General features: G+C 37.1%; 1 protein-coding gene across 2 annotated transcripts in view; it reads right to left on the bottom strand.

The window, feature by feature from the left end:
* The window catches only part of HDAC9 (histone deacetylase 9), a 1067281-nt gene that overhangs the window by 978471 nt on the left and 63930 nt on the right, over nucleotides 1–24880 (bottom strand). For both annotated transcript variants that reach the window (XM_069587626.1, XM_069587611.1), the window contains exon 2: nucleotides 3843–3962. In XM_069587626.1, the coding sequence (XP_069443727.1) occupies nucleotides 3843–3867 (25 nt within the window). In that variant the 5' untranslated portion in view covers nucleotides 3868–3962. The remainder of the gene's footprint in view (nucleotides 1–3842; nucleotides 3963–24880) is intronic.

Raw genomic sequence — 24880 nt, 5'->3', positions numbered from 1 at the left:
TCCATAAGAAAAATCTTAATGACTCTAAAGTCAAATGAGCTTCACTTGGTCACTGTCTTATACTTCTTCTAACTGAACAATTATCATGACTGGCAATAACCTCCTCAGCGAAATAGCAGCCTCAAAGGACATTTTCATATTACAAAATCAGTACTCTTGGGGGCAGGGTATGCTGATTTCAGCTGTCAAATGTTACCAATAGTGAGCTATGTTAGGTATCTGTAGGATTAATCCGAATATTTGGTATTATTTTACTTTGTCTTTTTGAAAAGGAGTCCAGTATATTTGATCATCTTATTATATATTACATTTACATATAGGAACTCAGAGTCTTTATATAATGCTACAAATTGAGCATTAGAAGCTGAATTTAAGTGCTACTCATTCCTTCTCTATACACACCTTAAAACATGGATTCACGTCCCCTTCTTATACAAACAACAGTCTATGCTGCACAGACAATAAGATTTCTATTTAACCCTAAACTCCTTTAACCATATATATTTTTTCTCTTTCAAAAGTTAGGTGTATGCATTCATCTGTTTTCCTTTTCTCTTTTACCTCACAAAGTTTAGTAAATGGTACTTCTGACCATCTGTTCCTCACATGTACACTTCGTTTCTATAGCTTTTTGCCCAATATACTTTACCTCTTAAGCAGTTACCTCAACAACAAAAATGTCACTCCCACATTCTGTTCCACACATCAGATGAGAAAATTAAGAGTGGAATAACCCTTACATTGATCTCTCAATAAAAACTCATTACTTTTAGAATGAAATTAGATGTAATACAGGCATACCTGAGAAACGAGCTAAGATGTCCATAGATCACATTAAGCATCACCATAGAATTTCTCACCTGTTTGTCTTCCTGCCATTTGTTCCACTTTTTTTTAACCAGGTGAAATTTTTAAATATTTCTTATTACATTGTATCGATTCTCCTTTTCAAATAGGGTGATCAAAATATTTCTGTATTCATTAATTGCCAAGTATATACCTTTAAACATGCCTTGACTGGCTAAACTGGGAATCTAACGGCTGACAATAGTGTTCTAACAGGATTGTGTGTTTCACATTAAAAATAAGAGGGTCCAGTTTGAAATTCTGCCATTTGCAAAACATGAATGGACATTAAGAGAATTATGCTGAGTGAAATAAGTTAGAGAAGCAAATACTGTATGATACCACTTACATGTGGAATCTAAAAAGTACAACAAACTAGTGAATGTAACCAAAAAGAAACAGACTTACAGATACAGAGAAAAAACTAGTGATTACCGTGAGGAAGAGGAAAGGGGAGAGGGGCAATATACAGGTACAACTTGTCATATATAAAACAAGCTAGAAGTATATATTAAACAACATGGGGAATGTAGCCAATATTTTACAACAACTATAAATGGAAAGTAATCTTTAAAAATTGTGAACCACTATATTGCACACTTGTAGCTTACAGAATATTGCACATCAACTATACTTCAATAAAAAAAGAAAATAAGTGAATCCAATAACTATTTAAAAGTTAAATTTTATAAGTTGAGTTTAATTATAATTTAGATCCAAAAATTTGCCACATAGTTTCATCCTTCATTAGCCTTATTGAGATCTGCATTTTGTGTCCATTTCAAGATTACAAATTCAGGTAGAAATAACAAAACTACTTTCCCATGGTTCTATCTGGCCTGTCATTCTCTGTGAAATAAAAATGTGAGGTAAACAAACAATCTGGAGAAGATATGGGGAAGATGAGTAGAGAATAAAGAGACACAGACAATTTTATAAAAATATATAAAAAGTATAGTTTCTGGTCTTAAGAATTAAGGGCACTCCCTGTATAAATTCTAGACAGTAACTTGTAGAAATGGAGTAAGTTTTCTGCCACATCTGTACTTTAGCCAATTTGTTCCAACTTCTTTCAGTATGTTTTTTAATGATTCCAACACATTCTACCACAAGAAAAAAAGTTTGACTATGGTATTTCTAAATTAAATGTTTCTTTTAAATTATGTAATTTTGAAACATTAAATTTATAGATAAATAAATATATCTACTCCCATTGACAGAGAAAATATACATACAGTAAGTCCCCTACATACGAACCTTAACGATGTGAACATGTGTGCCAGCCCCTGTATGCCAGCTGTTGCACTACTCTACTTTCTAAGGTACTGTACTGTAAGATGAAAAATGTTTCACTTTTCTGCTTTTCATGCATGTGTTATATAAACTTATTACAGTACAGTACCATACAACTGATTGTGTTAGTTGGGTACCTAGGTTAACTTTGTTGGACTTACTAACAAACTGAACTTACAAATGCACTCTTGGAATGGAACTCGTTCATATGTAGGGGACTTACTGTAATACATATTTTTAAGGTAATATATTCATATATAAGATGCAAATATCATTTTAAGTTTAACTCAATAGAAAGGACTGTAATTCTATACTTAATTGTGATAAGTAATGCAGGTCACACAGAGGGCTGCCTGCGAGGGTAGGGGTGTGGGGCCAAGAGTGGGTGGGGAGCAGGCAGAGGTGGAGGGAGGAACGGGTATAGCAGGCTAGACCCGTGCTTCCCAAAGTGTAGTCCCCAGGCAGCAGCAGCATCACCTAGAGAAACCTGTAAATACTGCAATTCCTGGGACACACCTAAGACCTGAATCAAAAAAAAAAAAAAAATGGGGAAGTAGCTTCATTTTAACAAGCCCTCCCATTGATGCTGAAGTTTGAGAACTCGTGAGCTACGGGGACTCAGATATAAGAAGCCTAGGTAACTTCATCTCTTATTCAGATAATAACGCCAATTATAAATCATGACTGTGACTAAAGATTCTGGAATATCTCTACTACATCATTTAGAATGAACAAATACTGTTACACTCTCCAATAATTTCTAGTTCCAAATTCAACACAGAAACTGGCAACTTGCTGGGGATGTGGAGAAGGCTGATGAGACACTGAAATTTCAGAGCAGCTGATCTGGGTGTGGCCAGCCCTCCACAGAGTGAAAATCTTGGCAAAAGATTTCCCTTTATAAGCTGAGTAAAATATTCTACTAGCTTCAACCTCAGGAGTTGGATAACTCAAGGATATCAATATGCTGAAATATTTTTAAAGAATACGCAGAAATAAATACTCCCATAATGATCCAAACAGAAAATTCTTTTTAAATTTGTCTATGTTTAACATGTGATATCTGAAGCTATTCCATCATTCTGAAGATTTGGATCGTGTTTGTTCCAAAAGTGACACCCTATTCCTGGAGAAATGGGTGTTGGCTGTGCTGATCACAACACTACATGAGCCACACATCAACTGGACTCAGAGGAAGCAGGTTGTTGAGATTATAATTAAATATGTATATAGGAAACAGGAGTGGCAGCAAAGAAGGGTGGAGAAGAAAAATATCCTTCCTGTGTGTCACAGAGATGGAAGAGGAGTAAATTCACAAGCTGACTTGCAAAGCCCATGACACCATTTAAAAAGCATACAGACAGGTATTTGGTCAGAAGACTATGGATGTAGAGTTAGATGCCTATGTCATATTTAATAAATGTTTATAACTTCATAAAATTCACCCCAAATGTTACATTTGCAGCAGAGGAATTAAAGTCTACTGCTCAGATAACAAAGCAAATGAAATTAATTGCCTGCACTGCAAACTGGTTATGTAATAGAGGATTGGCTATAGAACACAGTTCAAAATTCATTATATCGACCAAACTTCATCAGGAAAAAAAAGTTATTTCACAATTTAAGTTGCTTAACTTGAAGCAATACAAAACAACATCTTTCATACTAAATTTGTTTAAAGTTTAAAAAGCAACCAGACTGACCGGACCGCACTGGTGAACTCATCATGGGAATAAGGAGAAGGATTGATGGGCCGAGATGCAGACTCACAGCCTTCTGTTAGCTGGCAATGCTGGTCCACGAGAAGCTGGTCTAGGTGGAACCTAGAATGCAAGAAAAATGCCTGTGTATTATATACGTTACATCAAGCCACACGGGAAAAGAAACGTAAGAGGACCAGCCTTGAGTTTCAGTTCAGCCACAGCTCAACAGAGAGTCTCTGAGGTAGTCACATCAACCTCCCAGGTTTCTTAAGTCTTCATTTACAAAAGAGCAAATTTACCAAAGCACAAAAATATGCAAACACTAAAATAAAATAATAGATGTGGAAGGAATATGTGAAAAGCACTTCATGTTATTGTTGTTTAGTCGCTAAGTCATGTCCGACTCTTTTGCGACCCCATGAACTATATAGTCCACCAGGCTTCTCTGTTCATGGGATTCCCCAAGTAAGAATACTAGAGTGGATTGTCACTCCTTTCTCCAAGGGATCTTCCCAATCCAGGGATTGAACCTGAGTCTCCTGCATTGGCAGGCGGATTATTTACCACTGAGTCACCTGGGAAGCCTGAAAAGCACTCCATGTAATTATCATTAGTTTCTTATTTACAATTATAACTAATTTGTTGTTATCATTATTACAGAAATTTTAAATTTTAATTTTAATTATAATAAGTATCTCATTATACAGTATTCTTAGTTATTACTGTTACAGATTTCCTTCTGAAGGTAAGAACTTCTTGCCAAACACACTGTAATAGACTAAAAAGAAGTATAACAAATACACTACAAACTACAAGGGTGACAGAAAATTCTCATTACCAGTTCCATTTCCTCTTGAAGTCTTTTGCAATCTTGTTCCAATCAAAAGTAATAACAACCATAGTCTTTCCAGGGGTGGCACTTACAGGATGGACTTCTTGAGAGGAATTTAAGGGACTTTCTGTTTTTAATTTGAATATACTCTCACTTCTAGCAAAGAGCAATAGGAAGGACATTTTCCCAACAGCTTACTGGAATTTCAAAGTTGAAAAAATCAAGAGGAAAAAGAAGCTCTTAAAGTTGTACTTAATGAGTTTCTTACTAAAATAGTATATCCCAATTGCACTATTTTTATAGACAGTATGCTGTAACTCTGAGAACCATACACTTTTTATCTTGAAAATCCAACATATTTATTGTGACTCATTTTCCAATCAGTATTGTGAAAGTGTTATTACTATTTTTGTCCAAATGTATAAAGCAGATATAAATACATATTTCCCTTGAAGAACCATATAACATCACTAAGAATACCTATAACACTTCAAATGGTCTCAAAATAGAAATATGATAGTTATTAAAAATAGGTAGTGTAATCAATTCTAACAGGCTAATCCTTACCACATCATTCATGCTGGATATATATTATGATTTAGAAACAATAAAATGCACATTTTCATAAATCTTCAAAAATTTGCACAGATGTGCTACTTTATCAGCATTACTTAAAGAATCTTAATTTCCAGGTTAAAGAGAAAGTAGTATTTCTACAAAAAAAAAGTGAAGAGCAAAAAATTTGATTTCTGTATCAGCAAATAGTCAGTGGCTTCCAAATAAAAAGATGTCAGTATTATATTTTTAATGTAATAACATCATTTGCATAGTTCTTTAGTTACAAAGTACTTTTAGACACATTACCATATTTTACATTATTTTCACATCAACCATGCTAATGGATACTTGTAACTCCCTTCTCTATCCTTATAGGTGAGAAAATTGACATGCCATATGCTTCATAATTAAAAGGTAATGAAGCAAAGTGAAAGTTAAAATTGAGTGAAATTTGAATTTATAGACTACCTAAAATTGATGACTGTGGACTTTGCGATTTTGACATTTTAGTTTTTTTACATTGCAATCTAAAATATTTTAAAATGCTCTAGATACATTCTTGATTCTCAATAGCACAGTTTGATTTCAAATAAAAAATAACAAAAAGCAAGGGACAGGAAACTTTAAGAGACTGTAAGTGAAGCAGCATTGGAAGGTACTTTCCTTCAAAGGCAGTTACTCTGTGTTTTAAAAATAATTATTTTAAATCTATAATGCCACTTTGTACAACTGACACTTGTATACTTCATATAAAACTCAATTTAACCAATAATTTCCAAAAGTTAAACATACATACAAAGCCAAAGTTTTGTTACTTGTCCCAAAATCTAAGATTAAAAAGATGCTTCTATTTCTACACACTTCTGCCATTTACTTCCACAAACACATATGACAACTGTCCATGGCCATTTATTGATACATAATTGTATCAATACATAACTGTACAGTTTTATCTTCAAAGTTCTGGACTTGAGGTGCAAAGTGAATCTCAAGTGGAAATATGAATTTGGTTTCCAAAATACCACATTAAATACCTTTCAAAAATGTAAGCTACTCTCTGTGCCATTCAACCTTTTTAATAACTGCCTAATCATTACACATTCTTCTAACATTATGAAAGCTTTGCTATCTGAACACTGTTATAAAGAAAATTACTATGCATTTCTATGTTGATACATACTAGTTTCCACTTATGATATCCGCATTTCCAACAAGCCACATTAAACCAAAGTTACCACAGTAACTATAGCTGCATAACCGCAATATGGCCATTTAAAGAGCTCTCCTAAAATGTTTCAGGGATATGGGTACTCTACACGTATATGCATATGGGGTGTGTGTGTCTGTGTGTGTGCATCAGAGCCTCCACACACTTCCCTCTACTCATGAACAAGAAGATCAGCAGATGAGTAGTCCTATTCACGCCTTTTAGGGACAAAATTGATTCAGAATTTGGCACAAATTAAGACTATTTTTAGTTGCCTGGAAAAGAAAGAGGGACCAGTGGGGGAATATTTATCAATGAAAAAGGACAATTTATTCTTAAATCTTCCCAAGTTTCTTTATCTAAATGGACTGCTGAAAACAGACTATTTTCTTTAGAATAGAGAGGTTTTCCCCTACAATATTAGTCATTCTTACAATAAGTTTGAACTACAAATAATAGGAAACTGACCTTCATGTGGGTAGATAAGTGAAAAAAAAGAATAAAGTTACGCTGATTATTTGTGAATACAGATTATTAAAGCAGATACAGAACTACTGCCTTCAAATAACAGTTTCAATTAACTAGCACCTTAATTTGTCCATGCTGTAAAAAATGTATACACACACACATATATGCACACTTAAGGAGATAATATAAGCACAGCAAGAGCAAAATTGCTGCTATAAACCTTTTCCCTATTGAGAGCCAAGAATGGTTATTTTGGGTCAACTATATTCCCTGAGGGCTTCCCTGGTAGCTCAGTTGATAAAGAATCTGCCTGCAATGCAGGAGACCCGGGTTCAATTCCTAGGTTAGGAAGATCCCCTGGAGAAGGAAATGGCAAGCCACTCCAGTATTCTTGCCTGGAGAATCCCATGGACAGAGACTGGCAGGCTACAGTCAATGAGGTCACAAGAGTCGGACACGACTTAGCAGCTAAACTACCACCACCATATTCCTTGAGGGACCTGGATCCACAATAGGGAGTTAAGAGTCTGCTTCAAAGAAGTCATCTCTGACTACAAGTTGGTCAGCTGCCTGCAAATAAATCAGTGCTATTATCCTGGGATAGAGCACAGGGCAATAGCCCAAGGGGATGACATCTTGCAATGCTTTAGCCTGCCTGTGCAGCCAGGGAAAGAGGGCATTAACACATTACACTGACCTAGCCCACACTGCGCTTATCATTAACATTATTGTGGAGGTGGTTCCATAGATCCTTGAACTATTTCACCTGCTTTCCATAATGTTCTATAATGGGCAAGTTAGCAGAGCTTTACAGATCACAAAGAATTTGCACAAGGATTATTTCCTCTGATCTTCACAATAGCCCTGGAGTATACAAAGCCATTTTTATCCCCATTTTATAGATGAAGACTTTGAGGCTTAGGGAAGTTTTGAGAATTTGTTCACAGACATGCAGATGACAAATGGGAGGGCTGGCCTTCTGCCTTTTAGCCCACTCCTCTCTTTGTTGCATCACAGGGAATCACAGGCTGTTCTAGCAAAGCTGCTTGAATATCAAGACTCTATCTACCTAGTGATCACAATTTCAGTACTGACTCACTGAGTTGCAGATCTTTACTAAAGAACTTACCTAGTCATTGAACAGACTGAACTCAATAACCAATGATGAAAAGTAAATAGTTACAATAAATGTCTACAGGAATTCTCACAATATAAGCTTTCAAATACGACTAAGACTTCATCTTCCTACCACAATCTTTATTTTGATTTTTAAAACTATAATCTAAGCTTATTATAGTTTTCTTTTTTCTTCTTTTGGGCAATTGGTATTAGGAAAAAGTGGAATGATTTTGTAGTCTATGTAACTAACAAGAACTGTGTCTCTAAAATATTTTTCTCAGACTTAGGGCAAGTTGTAATGCACAGCTTAGTCTAAAAAATCATTCACACTTATTTGCAAGTCCTTTTCTTCTGTGATGGAGCCATTAGCCCCAAGTCCTCAGCTTCATGGGCTGACTCAATTCATAGCACCCACTGTATGGTGCTCTGAGTTCATGAGGAGGTTCACCAGACCTCCAGTGTCTATCTTATGCCTCAAAACCTAATATTCTGCCATAATTTCATCTTTTGGAGAAAAATGCTAGAAAAATCACTCTTAACATTCTACTCAATTAAACAAACTCTTAATTGCATACATACCAGATACTCTGTTACCCATGATGAAAATTTTTAATTCTTTACTTCTCACATTTCCCAAAGATAGTCATCAAAGCCAGAACACTGATGTCTTAAAAGCATCTTTGTATCTGGGCTCTCCTTTCCCTTTCAATGAATACTGCCTTGGCTCAAGTAATTATTTATTCTTGATTACATTGTTTATCTAGCCTTCTATCTGGTATCCTTGCCTCCAAAGAATGTCTGAATGAATTAATTAGTAAATAAAATGTGGTAACCTATAAACTCCTTAGATGGCATTCAAGTTCCTTAATAATTTATTTCTTCTCACCCCTATTTCTCTCCTGCCTTCTTTTCCTCACACATAACTCCTATGGTTCCAGACAATCTGTCATTATTCCTAGGGTGATATTCAACATTATCAACTACTGCTGAGGCAGAGGCATTGAGAAATCAGAATGAACACCTGTATGAGCATCTATGTGGCTATACTTAAACACATAAGATGACTGTGGGATTAATTCTTTCTCTATAGTATTGTTCACATTTCCATGCTTTTGTGCCTCCTTCCCTGCAAAATACTATCATCTCTTCTCTACCTCCCAGCTCAAATTCTTTAAAGCCATGTTCAAGTGAGAAATTTTAACCAATCACTTCAAGTAAATGGTCAGCTTCCTCATCTATGTTCCCACTATGTCTTGTACCATAACTGTATAACACCCCTATGTCAGATAATAAGAGCACCTCTTGTATTAGTGACGTACTTTTACTCATCATGAGACTACGGTCCTCGTTTCAGGGATTGCACTATCCCATCTCTGCAGTCCCCATATCTACCACCTGCCTGGTACGTAAAGAAAGTGAAGTCGCTCAGTCGTGTCCGACTCTTTGCGACCCAGTGGACTGTAGCCCATCAGGTTCCTCCGTCCATGGGATTCTCCAGGCAAGAATACTGGAGTGGGTTGCCATTTCCTTCTCCAGGGGAATCTTTCCGACCCAGGGATTGAACCCAGGTCTCCTGCCTTGTGGGCAGACGCTTTAACCTCTGAGCCACCTGGGAAGCCCTGGTACGTAAAGGAACACAATAAATTCTTAGAGGAAAAGGGCTAAACCAATAAAACTTCACTTGCCTACCTTTGGGAAAGAACCATTTATCCAACTTGTTAGTGTAAAGTTCTGAAGGACTAGAACACAGTCCTTTGACTTATACCAATGAAAGAAATAAAAATACTCTGGAGCATGAACCACTATTTAGAAAGAGTAGACCCAGACAAGGTGTGGGTCTTCATGAATCAGGCTAAGATAGCAAACACCCCAAAACAAATTTGCCTTTAAATTAGATTGTCCTATATAATGTCATTATTAAGGGTTTTGAACTGAAGTGATTTCTCAGATCACTGGAAAGTTTCAGCTTCTCACCTCATTCGTTTCAGGTTTTTCTCAGCCTGAGGAAATTCATTTATTCATTAGACAAGTCCTACAAATTCACAACTGCATCAAAATAATCGAACTAGTATTCATCAAGAGACAGGAGAATGGGATATAGAGATTTAAGGATACTCGTTCCCCTCCAACTTCAGTAGCAGAAGCAGGATTGAAAAATAAAACTAATGACCACACTTAAGTTGTCTTAAACAATAGGACCCTTGGGACCCTGTGGACTCTGGGGACTGGAAAACTAGTTGACAGGCACTCTTAGAGTACAGGTAAGAACAGAACGGCCACTGGAAGGCCACACAGCAAACGTACACTCTCTGTGCTAATTTGAAAGCAAATAATAAGTTCTCTTCTAAGACTTTTTAGGAGAACCATTTAAGCACAGGCTACACTGCAGGGTGTAACACAGAGCACAGAATGTATTTTGGAAGGTTAGTTCTGTATACATTTTGCATATTAAAAATAGGATTCAGTAGCCTATACTATACATATAACACAATGGTAGTATCTAAAAATATATATAACACAATCAGAAATGGTCTGCTGGATAATTCATTTTATAAGAAGAAATTCTGCCAACTTCAGAGCCTGTACTAATAAAGGTAGGCCTTTTCTTAGTAAGCATTGAGTTTAAAACCACACGGCTTAGCCCCAGGGTATCCAGCACCCAAATCATATCTCAAACAGCTTCTATGAAGACCATTTCATCAAAATCCTTCTTGCACTGATTTCTATGAGATCACCTTTGAAGGCCCCTACCTACAACTTCCCTTCTTGGACAATAGGGAATAGTAAGTCACAGCTACCATTATCATCAGTGTGAGTTTAAAATGAGAATCACAATGCCTGGAAACTGCAGGATATACAAGCCTCCTCTTAGTCATGGCAAAGAGGCTGTTAAAAAAAAGCGTTGTCTACTTGTAAATACACATGAGACCAAAGTCTAAAATAGAATTGAGAAAAGGGAGTAATAGTCGAAGTGAAGGAACTTGCAACAGACAACCTCTGATACCTGTGCAGCAGGAGGGCTTTGTGATCTATACACTATAACCTTCCCTGCAGAAAACTTGCCTGATCAAGCGTGCTTAAAAGAACCTGGCTCGCAGCCTACTACCCTGCCAGTGTGGAGACATGGGTCACGATCAGCAAGCCAAATACAAAAGACCTTTATCCATCAGTGCAATTTAGATCGACATGGTTCTTTCTTTCAAACTTCAATACTGAATACATTTAAATTTTTTCTGTGATTTTTTTTTTTAATCCTGCAATCTACCTACTAAAGATGTGAAAATCGCTTCATGCAGCAAAGTGCCCATGTAAGATGTCTCACTAGCTGGGTGATCTGGTAGTCAATTAACCTCTCTGAGCCTCAGTTGCTTAAACATGAATTATTTAACTTACCAGGTCACTGTGAGGCTTGGACAAAAGCTAAATGCAAAGTAATTGGTATGGAGTAGGTGCTCAAAAATGTCAGCTACTATTATCATTATTAGTACAGAAACTGTGTTTTACTTCAGGCCTAGTTCCATCCCAGGAGAAAACAGTGACACACGATGCCTCTCACCCTGCAATGCAGCTGTTAATCTTTCACACTCCACTAGGCTTATAATAGGGATCTAAATACCAAAACTTTTTTCCTTTCTTTGCTTTTTTCTTTTAGGAGGCAAATGTCTACCCTAAGGAAAAATACTGTGCTATTATTTGCTTTGGAATATACCACGTTTGGGCTTCCCCAGTGGCTCAGCAATAAAGAATCCACCTGCAATGCAGGAGTCACAGAAGACCTGGGTTCAATCCCTGAGCTGCGAAGATCCCCAGAGGAAGGCATGGCAACCCACTCCAGTACTCCTGCCTGGAGAATCCCCATGCACAGAGGAGCCTGGTGGGCCACCGTTCAAAGGGTCACGAAGAGTCAGACACAACTGAAGCGGCTTAGTACACAAGCACATACCATGTTTGCCCTAATCTCTCACTGGTATTACTTAATATTTAATATATATACATAAATTTCAAAAATCATTTGGGTATTGACATAAAGTAAAACATTACTATGTCAAAAAACAGCTGTTTTTTGTTCCTAAAAATAAAGTTAAGAATAACTATCATTTTGTAGAAGTTTGAAGAGAAACATGAAGTATATTCCCTGAGTACGTATAAATTCCTCTCCAAAGAACTTATCTATTGTTTTAACAAATCATCTTGGGAATTTCAACCGACCTAAGGGCTTCTCTTTCAGGCAGGATTTCACTGGTTATGTTACTCAGTGTGCTAGCTACTGCTAATGTTCAGTCCAATTTTGAGCCAGCCAAGACACATCTTCATACATGGACAGGTAAATACTTCAGGTGAAGAAATGATAACAGCAGAATATTCACACAAGAAGAAAACAGGATAAGCCCTGACTACCAGGACCACTCAAAAAAGTGTGAAATACGTGGAACTCTTCCCCAACCAACACCTATGTTGTCATTGATTCCTTTTATTCCCATCCTGCTATCTTTGGTCCTCTTTTCCACTAGGGTTCTCCAAGGTCTCTTCCAATTGAATAGGTCATTTTAGTCTCTGATCCCTTTCCAAAGAACCCATTTTTACTAACGAATTGAATCAACCTTCTATCTTCCATTTTTATGGCCTTCTCATCCTCTTCCAAAGAACTCTATTTTATACTTAAGATTTATCTCAATTCCACCCCTCTCTGGTTCTTTTTTCATTTATGTATGTCCTTTTTCTACAGAGGTTTCCTTAGAACACACATCACTATTTTCAAATACCCCTAAAATTCCAGAATACAGTTAGACAGGAAAAATGAATCATCATATCAGATATCTCGTTCTTTCATCTTCACTCTACCAATTAATATTGACTTTTCTAACTTGCACAAACTTTGTATTCAAGTTAAGATACCACCCAGGTTCATGTTACAAAGCTCTGTGGGCTATATTTAGCACGGCACCAACAGTTTTAACAGAGAGTGAATTTAGCATGTACTGTTAGGCTTGGGGTTCCTCAGGGGCTTGGCAGTAAAGAATCCGCCTGAAATGCAGAACACATGGTTTCAATCCCTGGGTCAAGAAGATGCCCTGGAGGAGGAAATGGCAGCCCACCCCACTATTCTTGCCTGGGAAACCCCAGGGGCAGAGGAGCCTGGAGGATGACAGCCCACGGGGTCGCACAGAACAGGACATGACTGAGTGACTGAACCACCACCACCACTGAGTGCTTACTGTGCACGCTCAGTACAGAGCTGAAGGCGTAGCTCAGATGATTTCTGTCTCACATATAGCACATCAGGGATTTCTTAGAGTGTTGTCTAAGGACTCCCCTAAAAATACAGATTAAGATACTTGGAACTTACCTAGAAACTTCAACATCAGAATCTGTGTAACAAGAGTCCAGAAACGGCATTTTAAACAAATTCCCACAATGATCCTTTTTTTTTAATATAAATTTATTTATTTTAATTGGAGGCTAATTACTTTACAATATTGTATTGATTTTGCCATACATCCACAATGATTCTTAAGTGAGCTAAAGTGTGAGAACCACTGGAGGAATGACATAGGTAGAAACAATTAAGAAACAACAAAACAGAGAGAATAACGTAGTGCAAACTGGCTTTGGAGTCTGACAGACCATAATGAAAATTCCACCTTCCCAATTTCTTGCTATATTTTCATGGGTAAATTACTCTATTACTCTGACCTTCCTCACCAATAAGATGCTGGCTCTAATAACTACTTGTAGAATCACTAGGGACAAATGACAATACATTTTAAGTACTCAGCACAATGCTCAATAAATGGGAAATATCATTATGAAAGTCACAGCCTCTGTGTTACAAACTGCCCCTAGAATCGTGAAACATCACAGCCCTAATAAGTATAATTTTTTAAAGGGAACAGGACAGCATATGCACTATAAGAATTCAGGAAAGGGAGTTTTCACTGTAATCAGAGGTAGAAGGAAAGGTACCCTGAAACAGCTGGCATGCAGCTTTAGGATGTTGGATTTTAAATCAAACATGCATGGTTGGCAAAAATGTCCTCCTTTCCAAAGGGTCCTCAAGACTTAACTCAATGAATTGTAAAGTTTTAGGAAACAATTTTAAAGTTACCTCGCTGTGTCCTTCAACTATCCTGTGATGGAAACAATCTACATTTGAATTCCCATATCATAAAATATATTCAGTGTTAAAATTATCCTCAAAATTATTTCAAGTTCTATGCTAGTAACAGGATGTTAGCAGTTTGTTTTATGTAGCACCTTATATTCCTGACAAGACAGTAGGATTGTATGCAGACTGCTTCTCAAGCATGTTGTGTTGTTGATATACAAAATGACAGTGCTGGCCTGCCTCCTTAGGGAGGGAGACCCTTTGGGTTTCTATACTGTTATTACTGATTGGTTGTAGCTATTTTATCACTGCTTGGAAGAACCTATGAACAATGTCCACTGAGGGTCAGGAAGGTCAAGAAGATGAAGATTAACCTGCTCCAGGAAGCTAACTGGCTCATGATAAAACCAAGCCTCTTGATCCCATTAGTAAAACACACTAATCAATTAAACTAACACACTCAGAGCCAAACCTATTAAACCTTATAATTCCTGGGAAGAATAAAGAACAATTACTCCCCCCCCCTTCAAAAAAAAAAAATGAAGAGAATTACAAAACCTGCAAAAAATAAGATAACGGTTACCAAATATATAAATACAGTCTCAGAACTCAAAACAAACACAGCACTCAATCCACAAGACACTTATTCCCTCTGAGTGAGAAGGCCTTCTCTGAAACTGAATATCTGAATAAAAACAAAGGGGCTAAAACAAACCATTTTATCGCAGGCAACTTCTATTAATGTCACAGAGGGGAAGAAATACAATCTTTTCTTTCATATTCTACTTCTGGAGGAAAAAATAAGCATATGTACATACATATATATCTGCACATATTAAAATAAACTGAGACAGATCAACACATATAAATAGCTCAATGCAACATCTGTAGCAGTCTTTAAGACTGTATTAAAGTCCTTGCTGTTTATCAGGTTGGTAAATCATATCAGCTCCTAGATATTTAAATTGCCAGTTGCTGGGCAACCAGAGCTCTGTCAACTGTCACTCACTCTTAAGTTCCTCTGCAACACTCCTTTAAGAAAAAAAATAGTGAAAAATTCTTGAGATGCTTTTTTTGGGCATAAGAAATGCACTTAATTTTATCCCTGAGCTTAAAGTGTCTAAGAATTGAGTGATACTGTGAAAATGTTCAGTGAGTTGGAGGAGGGGCAGTGTATGAATCACATAGTGAGGTGGGTGAGTATCTAGACAGAAAAGTCGAGGGACTTCACTAAAGGAAACTTCCCTTTCAGAACACAGTCCACAGTAGAGACATGCTTGTGATAGAAGCCTTCTAAAAGAAACTATGCACTTTGTAGGAAATTGGTGATTCTCAACAAAACTGATGTCTAGTCATTTTTATATTCACATGCTCATCACTGAAGAATAAATAAGTACTACAGTCATGGTAATTATTCCTTGCTTCTGATACTGCCCTTTTTTTCCTGGATAATTAGAAACAAAGTGATATGCCATTGTCTCATGAAAATTTCTGCCTTGTGAATGTCATTTTATTTTCTTGGATGTAAATTAGTATCTATTACTTACTCAGTCCAAGAGTTAAGTTATCTACCAGTAGAATAAAACCTTCAAGGTAAGTAAGGCAGTTTTCTCAGCCATGAAGATAATATAATGTGGCATCTATGCAGGTCACTCTGTTAATACAAATGGGTCTAGAATTGCCACTCCCTGCCTCTCCAGGCCACAGGTTTGAACCAGATCACCTCTAAAGTTCTTCCTAGAAAAAACACTTCATAAATCCATCAGTCTTTAAATAATGTAGCTCTCAGTTGTAGCCTATACAAAATTGAGCCAACCCAATAAATCACACTTGCTTGTATCAGTACATTTCACAGATATGGATAGAAACACACAAACCTAAAAAGAAAATTATTAAAATGTGTAATTTGCTCTGTTGCACATTTTAAAATAAAAAGGGGTATCTTTATGACTTCAAGTAGGATATTCTTTCTTAAACAAGACATAATTTCTCTCCTTTGAAATTTAAAACTTTGTGCAATAAAACAAACTTTTAAAAAGTATAATGATAAATCACACAGAGGAAAAAAATCAGTAAGAAAACCAAGTAAACCAAAAAAGAATAACTTAGAAATAGAAAAGAAATGGGCAATAAAGTGAAAGTAAAACTTCAGCAGCCAATAATTACATGAACAGAGTCTCAGTGAGATACCAATCATAGCCATCAGACTGGATATCATTTTAAAATCTTAAAACCCTAGTGTTTGTAAGTATATGGAACAACTAAAAGCTTCACACACATACAGAGCAGTGTAAATACATGTATCACTTAGAAGAGCAATTTAAAATTATGTAGTGAAGTGGGAGAGTTATAATAACTATGGTAGGCAGAATAAAAGCCTTGCCAAAGACGGCATTCACCAAAGATGGCCTAATCCCCAGACCCTGTAAATAAATTACCTTACAGAACAAAAGGGAATTAAAGTTGCAGACAGAATTAAGTTTGCTAGTAAATGACCTTAAAATAGAGACATTATTCCATATTATCCAGATGGGCCCCAATGTATTCACCGAGGTTCTTAGAAGTGGAGGATAGACGGAAGAAGGCAGTTAGACGGAGCTATGACAGTAGAATAATAAGAGAGATAAAGTATTGCTGACTCTGAAGACAGAGGAAGGAGGCCACAATCCAAAGAATGTGAGCACTCTCTAGATGTGTAAAAGTCAGGAAATGAATTCCCCCGTACAGATTTTGTAAGAAAAACAGCTCTGTCAACCTGGATTTTAGCCCACTGAGATTCATGTCAGACTTCTAATCTCCATAAGACTAAGATAATAAATTTGTGTTGTTTTAAGCCAGCAGGTTTGGGGTAGTTTGTTTTAACAGCAACAGAAAGTTAATAAATGACCCAGCAATTCTGCTCCTAGGGAAATTCCCTCACCTTCCTTCTTGGACAAAATCGCAAGAATGTTCAAGGTAAGATTATTCAGAACTGAAATTTTGGAAACAGTCTAAATGTCCATCAACATAAGAATGGATATATAAACACTGTCATGATTTATATAATAGAATACTACACAGTGATTAATATAAAGAACCAAGAGCTATATAAATCAACATGGATACATCTGAAAACTTATGGTAAATGAATAAAAATAATAAACTAAAGCATGGTTTCTGTAAAATACCATCTGTATAGGGTTAAAAACATACAAAGTGATATGATGATGTATGGGGATAAATAATGCAGTAGTTAAAGAGTAAGTAAATGGATGGGAATGATAAACACTGTACTCAGGATAGTGGCTACCTCTGTGGAGTGAAATGGACAGACGCTTCAAGTATGTCTCGAATGCTTTATTTTATAAAACAAAAACAAAAGTTCTAAGGAAAATAAGACAAAACATGAAGATCTGACAATTATATAGTGAGTAGATGACAAATGTATTTTTAATTTAATGTATATTTTCTGTATTCTGAAACATTTCATAAATTTTTGAAAACATGTTTCAATGATGTACTTTTCATGTGTCCACTGGCAAGCAGAGAAACTGATTCTTCCCAAGCTCACAGAAAATGATCTCACCCAAGGAAGTATGTATCCCTATTAACTTGCCAATTAAAAGACAAAAATACCAAAAAGCAAATATCAATATTTGACCCAATTTTTGTAACCTTCCAAATGTATACTGAAGCAAGCAGATTTTTATTTTTCCTTTTATTTTAAGCAATTTCATTTTAACGTCTGAAAGTCAAGAAGTAATTCACATTGGGAAGATTTCTTGTCTGCCTCCAAACAGGCACACCCAGGTGTGAAGAGATCTATTTGTAAGTGGGTATTTCTGAAACAGACCATAATAAGAATGCTGTCACCTTTCAGACAAAAAGAAAGATGGTTCATTTAGAAACACAATGTTGAAATAAATTGTTAAATGATAAAATATTATTCTACTTCGCATCATCAAAACCCTACATCAATAAGGATAAATAAGCCTATTAGCTAAAGACAAAATGTCGAGGAAAAACATAAATCTACTTCTATGGTTTAATATTTTTCCTTTATTATTTACACTTCTATCACACACATTTCCATTCCTATTTTTCTCTTTTTTAAGTGGTAATGTTTGTCTAATGCCTCAAGTGTATTATGAGAAGATTAGGAGATAACCATTATTTTTCTTGAGAAAATGTAAAACATGAGGGGCGGTTTCCACTTTGACTATTTTTCTTCCTGATGTTTGGATGGCATCACCAATTCAATAGACATGAGTTTGAGCAAACTCCGGGAGACTGTGAAGGACAGGGAAGTCTGGCGTGCTGCAGACCAGGTCGCAAAGAGTCAGACACAACTGAGCGACTGAACAACAACCACCTCCTGAACTGGAAAACTTTAACTGTTTCTCGAGGAAGCATTCATAACTTAAAATATGCAAACTAAATTGTTCTTCCTAGAAGAAAAAATTAAGCACAAGAAAAATCTAAGAATAATGTATAAATATATGACAGGTAAACTGTAAGAACTGTTTCGCCACCCACTGTTATTCTAATAAAGCTTACTTAATCTCTTAAACCGGAGAAGGCAATGGCAGCCCACTCCAGTACTCTTGCCTGGAAAATCCCATGGATGGAGGAGCCTGATAGGCTGCAATCCATGGGGTTGCTGAGGGTCAGACACGACTGAGCGACTTCCCTTTCACTTTTCATTTTCATGCATTGGAGAAGGAAATGGCAACCCACTCCAGTGTTTTTGCCAGGAGAATCCCAGGGAAGGGGGAGCCTTGTGGGCTACCGTCTATGGGGTCGCACAGACTGATGTGACTTAGCAGCAGCAGCAGCATCAGCAATCTCTTAAACAAGCCAAGGTCCTTTTCTTTTAAGCCTGAGAAAACTAAATTAATTATATTTAGTCCTGGGTGGCACACAATTTAATATCTGTGCCTGCCAATATGCCAACCACAACATAAAAGGCAATAGTAGCACCTCCAAAGAAAAACAGCTGTTTTCCTGACTGGCCAAGCATAAATCCAATTAAATTTATGCTTCAATCAATTCTGAAGAGCAAAAATGAAGACTTGTCATATTATTTATGCCTAAAATAAAAGATAAACATACTATTCCAGTTTAGATTATTTCATCTTTTTTTCTTTCCTGTTTCTTTTTCTCTAATCATTCAGCATGAAGACACTTTGGTTGGTGAATCAACATTCCTACATATCATCTACATGCCTTTTCTCTAGAGAAATATCATCTGTTGTTCCACTCACTTCTTATGAGAGATATTCCTTCTCTCACTAGGATCATTTTCTTTTTAAGCACCTACTTCTATTCTTTCTAAGTTAACTGCCTTAAACTTAATAAAATAGGTGTCTCTAAATTCATCTGGCCGCTCTTCTTTCCTTTAGAGGAAATTAATTTCCCACTGACCTCTGACGTATCACCTCTATCTGAACACAACCTCTGTGAAAAGCTCAAATCCATTCTATTAATGAGTAACTGATAAGGATTTAAAAGATGTTCTCTACACTATACCTCTGAAGGTTCTATTTACTGGTTTATTTCATTAAGTCTTCTGTGAGTGATCCAGCATCCCTCTGTTATGTTACATAGTCAATTATTTGAATACTACCAAGTTTCCTTCAAATCTTAATTAAAGGCCCTCTTCTCATTTAAATAAGGCTTAATACCTTGAGCCCCATAATTATACATAGCTCTCACCAGCAATTGGTGTTAACCTAATCTATGACTGGCATATGCTTACATAATACACTGGCAAATATGAAACAGCACAGCCTTCACCAGCTCAGTCTATCCGAAAACATACTACTACCACCCTGGCTTATTACTTGAAATTACTTATCTCCATGTGAAATTATCTTGCTTAGTCAATGCTTTCTCTTGAGTGTATATCTCCTGCTGTCAGATTACAAACTCCATGAAAGTAAAAATGAGGTCTAATTCACAGGAACCAGAAGAAAGTGCCTGGCATAGGCTAGACAGTCTATATATATTATTAACTGTTCAAATAAAATCCATCTAAATTCTGCTTCTCAAAAATTTTCACCTGACAAACATATTTGGGATCACTTAGTGACCTAAATCTTACAACGCCTAAGTGCTAGTCACAAACTGTGGAAACACAAAGTAGTGAAACTTAGTCTTTGTGAACAGGAAGGGTTCCCAGAGTTGGTGAGGACAAGCTAAGCCCTGAAGGAGGAACAGGAAAATGCCATCCAAAATACTTATTTATAATAAACACACTACTGCAATGTCTTTCATTTTTTTAGACTTCAGGAGGTTTGAGATTTCAAGGAGGTTAGGAGAAGCATCAAAGGGACAAGGTACAAAACTGTGAGCATTCTGTAAGAAATGGATGGTCTAGAAACTGCTGTTCAATTGCCTGGGGTGAAAGCTGAGGAGAAGATTAGGAGAGGAAGGCCAAGGAGTGATACTGGGAGTTATGAGGGCAGATCATGAAAAGGAGGGCAGTGGGAACCTCTCTAAGGGTTTAAACAAAAGTAGGACATAATTGGGTTAACATTTAGAAGAAAAGAATTTGGCAGACTCAAATGGTTCATATTTCAGAGGAGGGAATGACGGAAGCAGGAAGACTGGGTAAGAAGTTGCTGTTGCTGCTGCTGCTGCTACTGCTGCTGCTAAGTCTCTTCAGTTGTGTTCAACTCTGTGCAACCCAACAGATGGCAGTCCACCAGGCTCCTCCGTCCATGGGATTTTCCAGGCAAGAGTACTGGAGTGGGGTGCCATTTACAGGATCCCAAATAAAACATGAAGGGAAACTGAGACAATGGGAGTGGGGTTAGACCAGAGAGAATGGAGCACAGGGGTACTCAAGGAGGTAGGACCAATAGGGCTAAATGATAAAAGGGATGAGTGAAAGCAGAGGTCAAACATGACCCCCAAGGTTTCTGATTCGGTGATCCAAAAGGAGGTCCCCACCACAAATAAGGAAAAGTAACTCAGAAGTCTACTTTCCCTGAACTGAAGTAAGGAAATATGTCAATATGTTAATAATTCCCTCTGAAAACTGGTATTTAAGATGATTTTATCTCCTTTAGCCTTTTTATTCCCAAATTTTCTAAAATAAAACATGTATTATTCACAATCAGGAAATGTTATTTCCAATTTTTTTCAATAAAATTGCTTTTATTATTTATTTACTTCCCACTAAAGAGTCTAAAGTCATTAAAATCAAAACTAAGTGTGAAATGTAGATAGATGTAGAGGATTAGAGAGAGGTGGGGGTTTTTTGGTATAAATGTACCCAGTAACAGAAAACTACTAAGTGAACCATGTCAAACTGGGCTTTTCTCTCCTTCTAATGAGATTATCTGCTACATGTCGTAGAAATTTTGTGTAATGTCTTCTATTAAAATATATCATGCCTGGCCATACTCGGCACCAAATTAATAGGTAAAATAAAAGGGATATTCACTTCCCATAAGCTTATTAGCTTGCTTTCAACTTTTACTTAATTAGAGCAAGCTATCTTACATACTTAACATCTTGACATGGTAATTCAAAAGGATTCTGCCATTCTTGTCAATAAACAACTTATATAACATGCCATCTTCCATAAACAGGGTGACCACAAGAATCATATAGATTTCTCAAAAGTGTCTTAATGTAGTCAGCTGTGTGGTAAGTGTTAACAAGTAGCATAACTCCATCTTCTGATTCCTCCAGGAATTTCTTCTCCAGGCTTTAGAAAGAATTATTATTATTACCTGTCCAAAATGCAAATATGCCACTGCAGAGATTTATTCACTCAACAACAGAGAGTGGAACATGGAATACACCAGTTTACAAAAGATGAGGGGAATAAAACTTCCTGACTTCGTGGAGCTTACATTCGGATGAGAAAGCAGCAGTGGGCAGAGTTTTGGAAGTATCTCCACAAGATTACTATAAATCTAAAGTGGTTCAAAACCTATGGAAGAGTACAAATGAAAGACCCTGGTAGGACCAAATAGGCCTAACAACTAAATCCAGTGCTTCAGAGCATGCTGCTGATATAATGGAAGATTTTAAGGGAAAAGTTTTGCTTCTTCAGCTTGGTATATTGTTTGCTGCCATGGGATAACTCCACAGACTTGGGAGCAGGAAGAACTGGAATCACAAAATGTGGACATAAAATTGAATACTCATGACCTGCCAAGTTTACATTTAAAGTAAATGCTATGTTTACATTTAAAGTTAAAAATGTAGCAAATAAATAATATGATGAAGTCATAATGTGAGAGAACACAGATACAGAAAACTAGAGCCCAGAACAGAGATCAAGTTCAGGAATCAATCCTGGTTCTACCATTGAGTTGTGTTTTGGAACAGTTACTTATTGAGTCTCAGTCTCTAATCTGTAAAAGGAGAACACTTAACTAGATCTCTTAACTAGAAACACAGTCTGTTTCTTTATAGTTTTCCCTTTCTATACTGCTACTGCTAAGTCACTTCAGTTGTGTCTGACTCTGTGCGACCCCACAGACAGCAGCCCACCAGGCTCCCCCATCCCTGGGATTCTCCAGGCAAGAACACTGGAGTGGGTTGCCATTTCCTTCTCCAATGCATGAAAGTGAAAAGTGAAGGTGAAGTCGCTCAGTCATGTCCGACTCTTCACGACCCCATGGACTGCAGCCCACCAGTCTCCTCTGCCCATGGAAGTTTCCAGGCAAGAGTACTGGAGTGGGGGCCATTGCCAGGATACTTTTAATAGAACAAGTTTTTTATATGATAATCTGACACTTATACAAAAGTAGACACTGTCTAGAATTTTACATCATTAACTGTTGGATTCTTCACAATAATTACTAATTCTGTATTTCTTGACCTTTGGGCTGTAATTTTTTGTATTATACAGCCTCCTTGGTGGCTCAAACAGTAAAGAATCTGCCTGCAATGCAAGAGACCCAGGTTCAATCCCTGGGTCAGGAAGATTTCCTGGAGAAAGGAATGGCAACCCACTCCAGGATTCTTGCCTGGAGAATCCCATGAACAGAGGAGCCTAGAGAGCTATGCTCCGTAGGGTCACAAAGAGTCAGACACAACTGAGTGACTAATACCGACCTGCCAAACCCTCTGGAAGGAGGTTTGACTGAGTTTCACTTCAAGGAAAGTAAAAGCAGCCCTCTGGGGTTGAGATGAGGGGTCTTAGAGGGCAAGATGAAAGCTATTACTCTGATCTGAGATGAGCTGGTCCAGAAAGAACAAAAACAACATGGTCAGTTGTTACTTCTGCTCAAAGCAGAGAAACAGTTAAGGGATGAACAGAATTCTAATTCCCTTGCATGATGAAGACAGGACAACAAAATTCTATGTGAGGATACTGACCTCATCCCAGTAACAAGAGATGTTGCTATAACAAGTTGGGGCAGCACATAAGGCTTCAGTGAACTTAATCTTTAAGCATGCATTTTTTGGGTAGGGAGAAGAACCTCAGGGAATAAGAAAGAATTGCTAGAGTGAGTGTGTGTGAAAGTTGCTCAGTCAAGTCCAACTCTTTGCGACCCCATGGACTACACAGTCCATGGTATTCTCCAGGCCAGGATACTGAAGTTGAGTAGCCTTTCCCTTCTCGAGGGGATTTTCCCAACCCAGGGATCAAACCCAGGTCTCCCCAACTGCAGGTGGATTCTTCACCAGCTGAGCCCCAGGGGAAATGGGTAGGAAGGATTATAAGAAGTGATGGGTCCCTGGGGGGATTACTCTGCTCCAGTTGGCTTTTTTGGAAGCAACTTTTATTTTGGATAGAGTTTCATTGGGTCAAATTAAGTCACTTCTTTAGGCCAAAGGAAGACACTTCTAATCCCTTCCATATCTCCTAAAATATGCTCACAACAAGTGGGGGAATGGGAACAAGTGGGGGAACTAGTCCTAAAACAATGAAGGACTAGTATCAATTCATTAAGAACCAAGGACTTGTCAAGGAAAATCAGGAGCAAATGAACTGATATGGTGTTGCAGGCCCTATCCAATATGCGCCTCCTGTATTCCAAACACTACTTACACAGATATTTATAAATATCATGTGATATCACCTATAAGAGTCATCTAAAAAGAATAATATAAATGAACATATATAAAACAGAGTCACAGACTTAGAGAATTAACTTATGGTTACCAACCAGGGGGAAGAGTAGGGGAGAGGGACAGATTGAGAGTTCGGGATCGACATGCACACTCTGCTATATTTCAAATGGATAACAAACATGATCTACTGTATAGCACAGGGAAGTCTGCCCAATACCCTTTAATAACGTAAATGGGAAAAGAATTTGAAAAAGAATAGATACATTATATGTATAACTAAATCACTCTGCTGTACACCTGAAACACAATATTATCAATCAACTATGCTTCAATATAAAACTTTCTCAAATTTTTGAAAGAAAGTAAACTTAGAGATGCTTGATTCAACATTTAAAAAATAAAATAAAATCTATGCAGCAAGTATTTTAAAAACAATATATTAGAACTTGACCATAACTTGGTGGTTATTTCAGCTTGGTAATAACGAAATGACACACGCAACTAGAAAGAAAGGATCTATGACAACACAAAGATGAAAAAGATGAGCTCCAGTTCCACACCATGCCCAGCCCCAGCCCCACGCTATTCTGGGAACCCTGAAGTAGACACACCACTAGAAAACACAAATGCCAGCAGTTGAACATTTTATATGATGAATCAGGCTGTCTCAATATCTAGACCACAAGTGCCCTGGTGTGTTGAAAATTTGCTCTATTTATTCAGAACTG

This window comes from Ovis canadensis, chromosome 4 (assembly GCF_042477335.2).
Source record: "Ovis canadensis isolate MfBH-ARS-UI-01 breed Bighorn chromosome 4, ARS-UI_OviCan_v2, whole genome shotgun sequence".
In the NCBI taxonomy this organism is placed as follows: Eukaryota; Metazoa; Chordata; class Mammalia; order Artiodactyla; family Bovidae; genus Ovis; species Ovis canadensis.
This window is presented reverse-complemented; position numbering and strand designations above follow the sequence as displayed.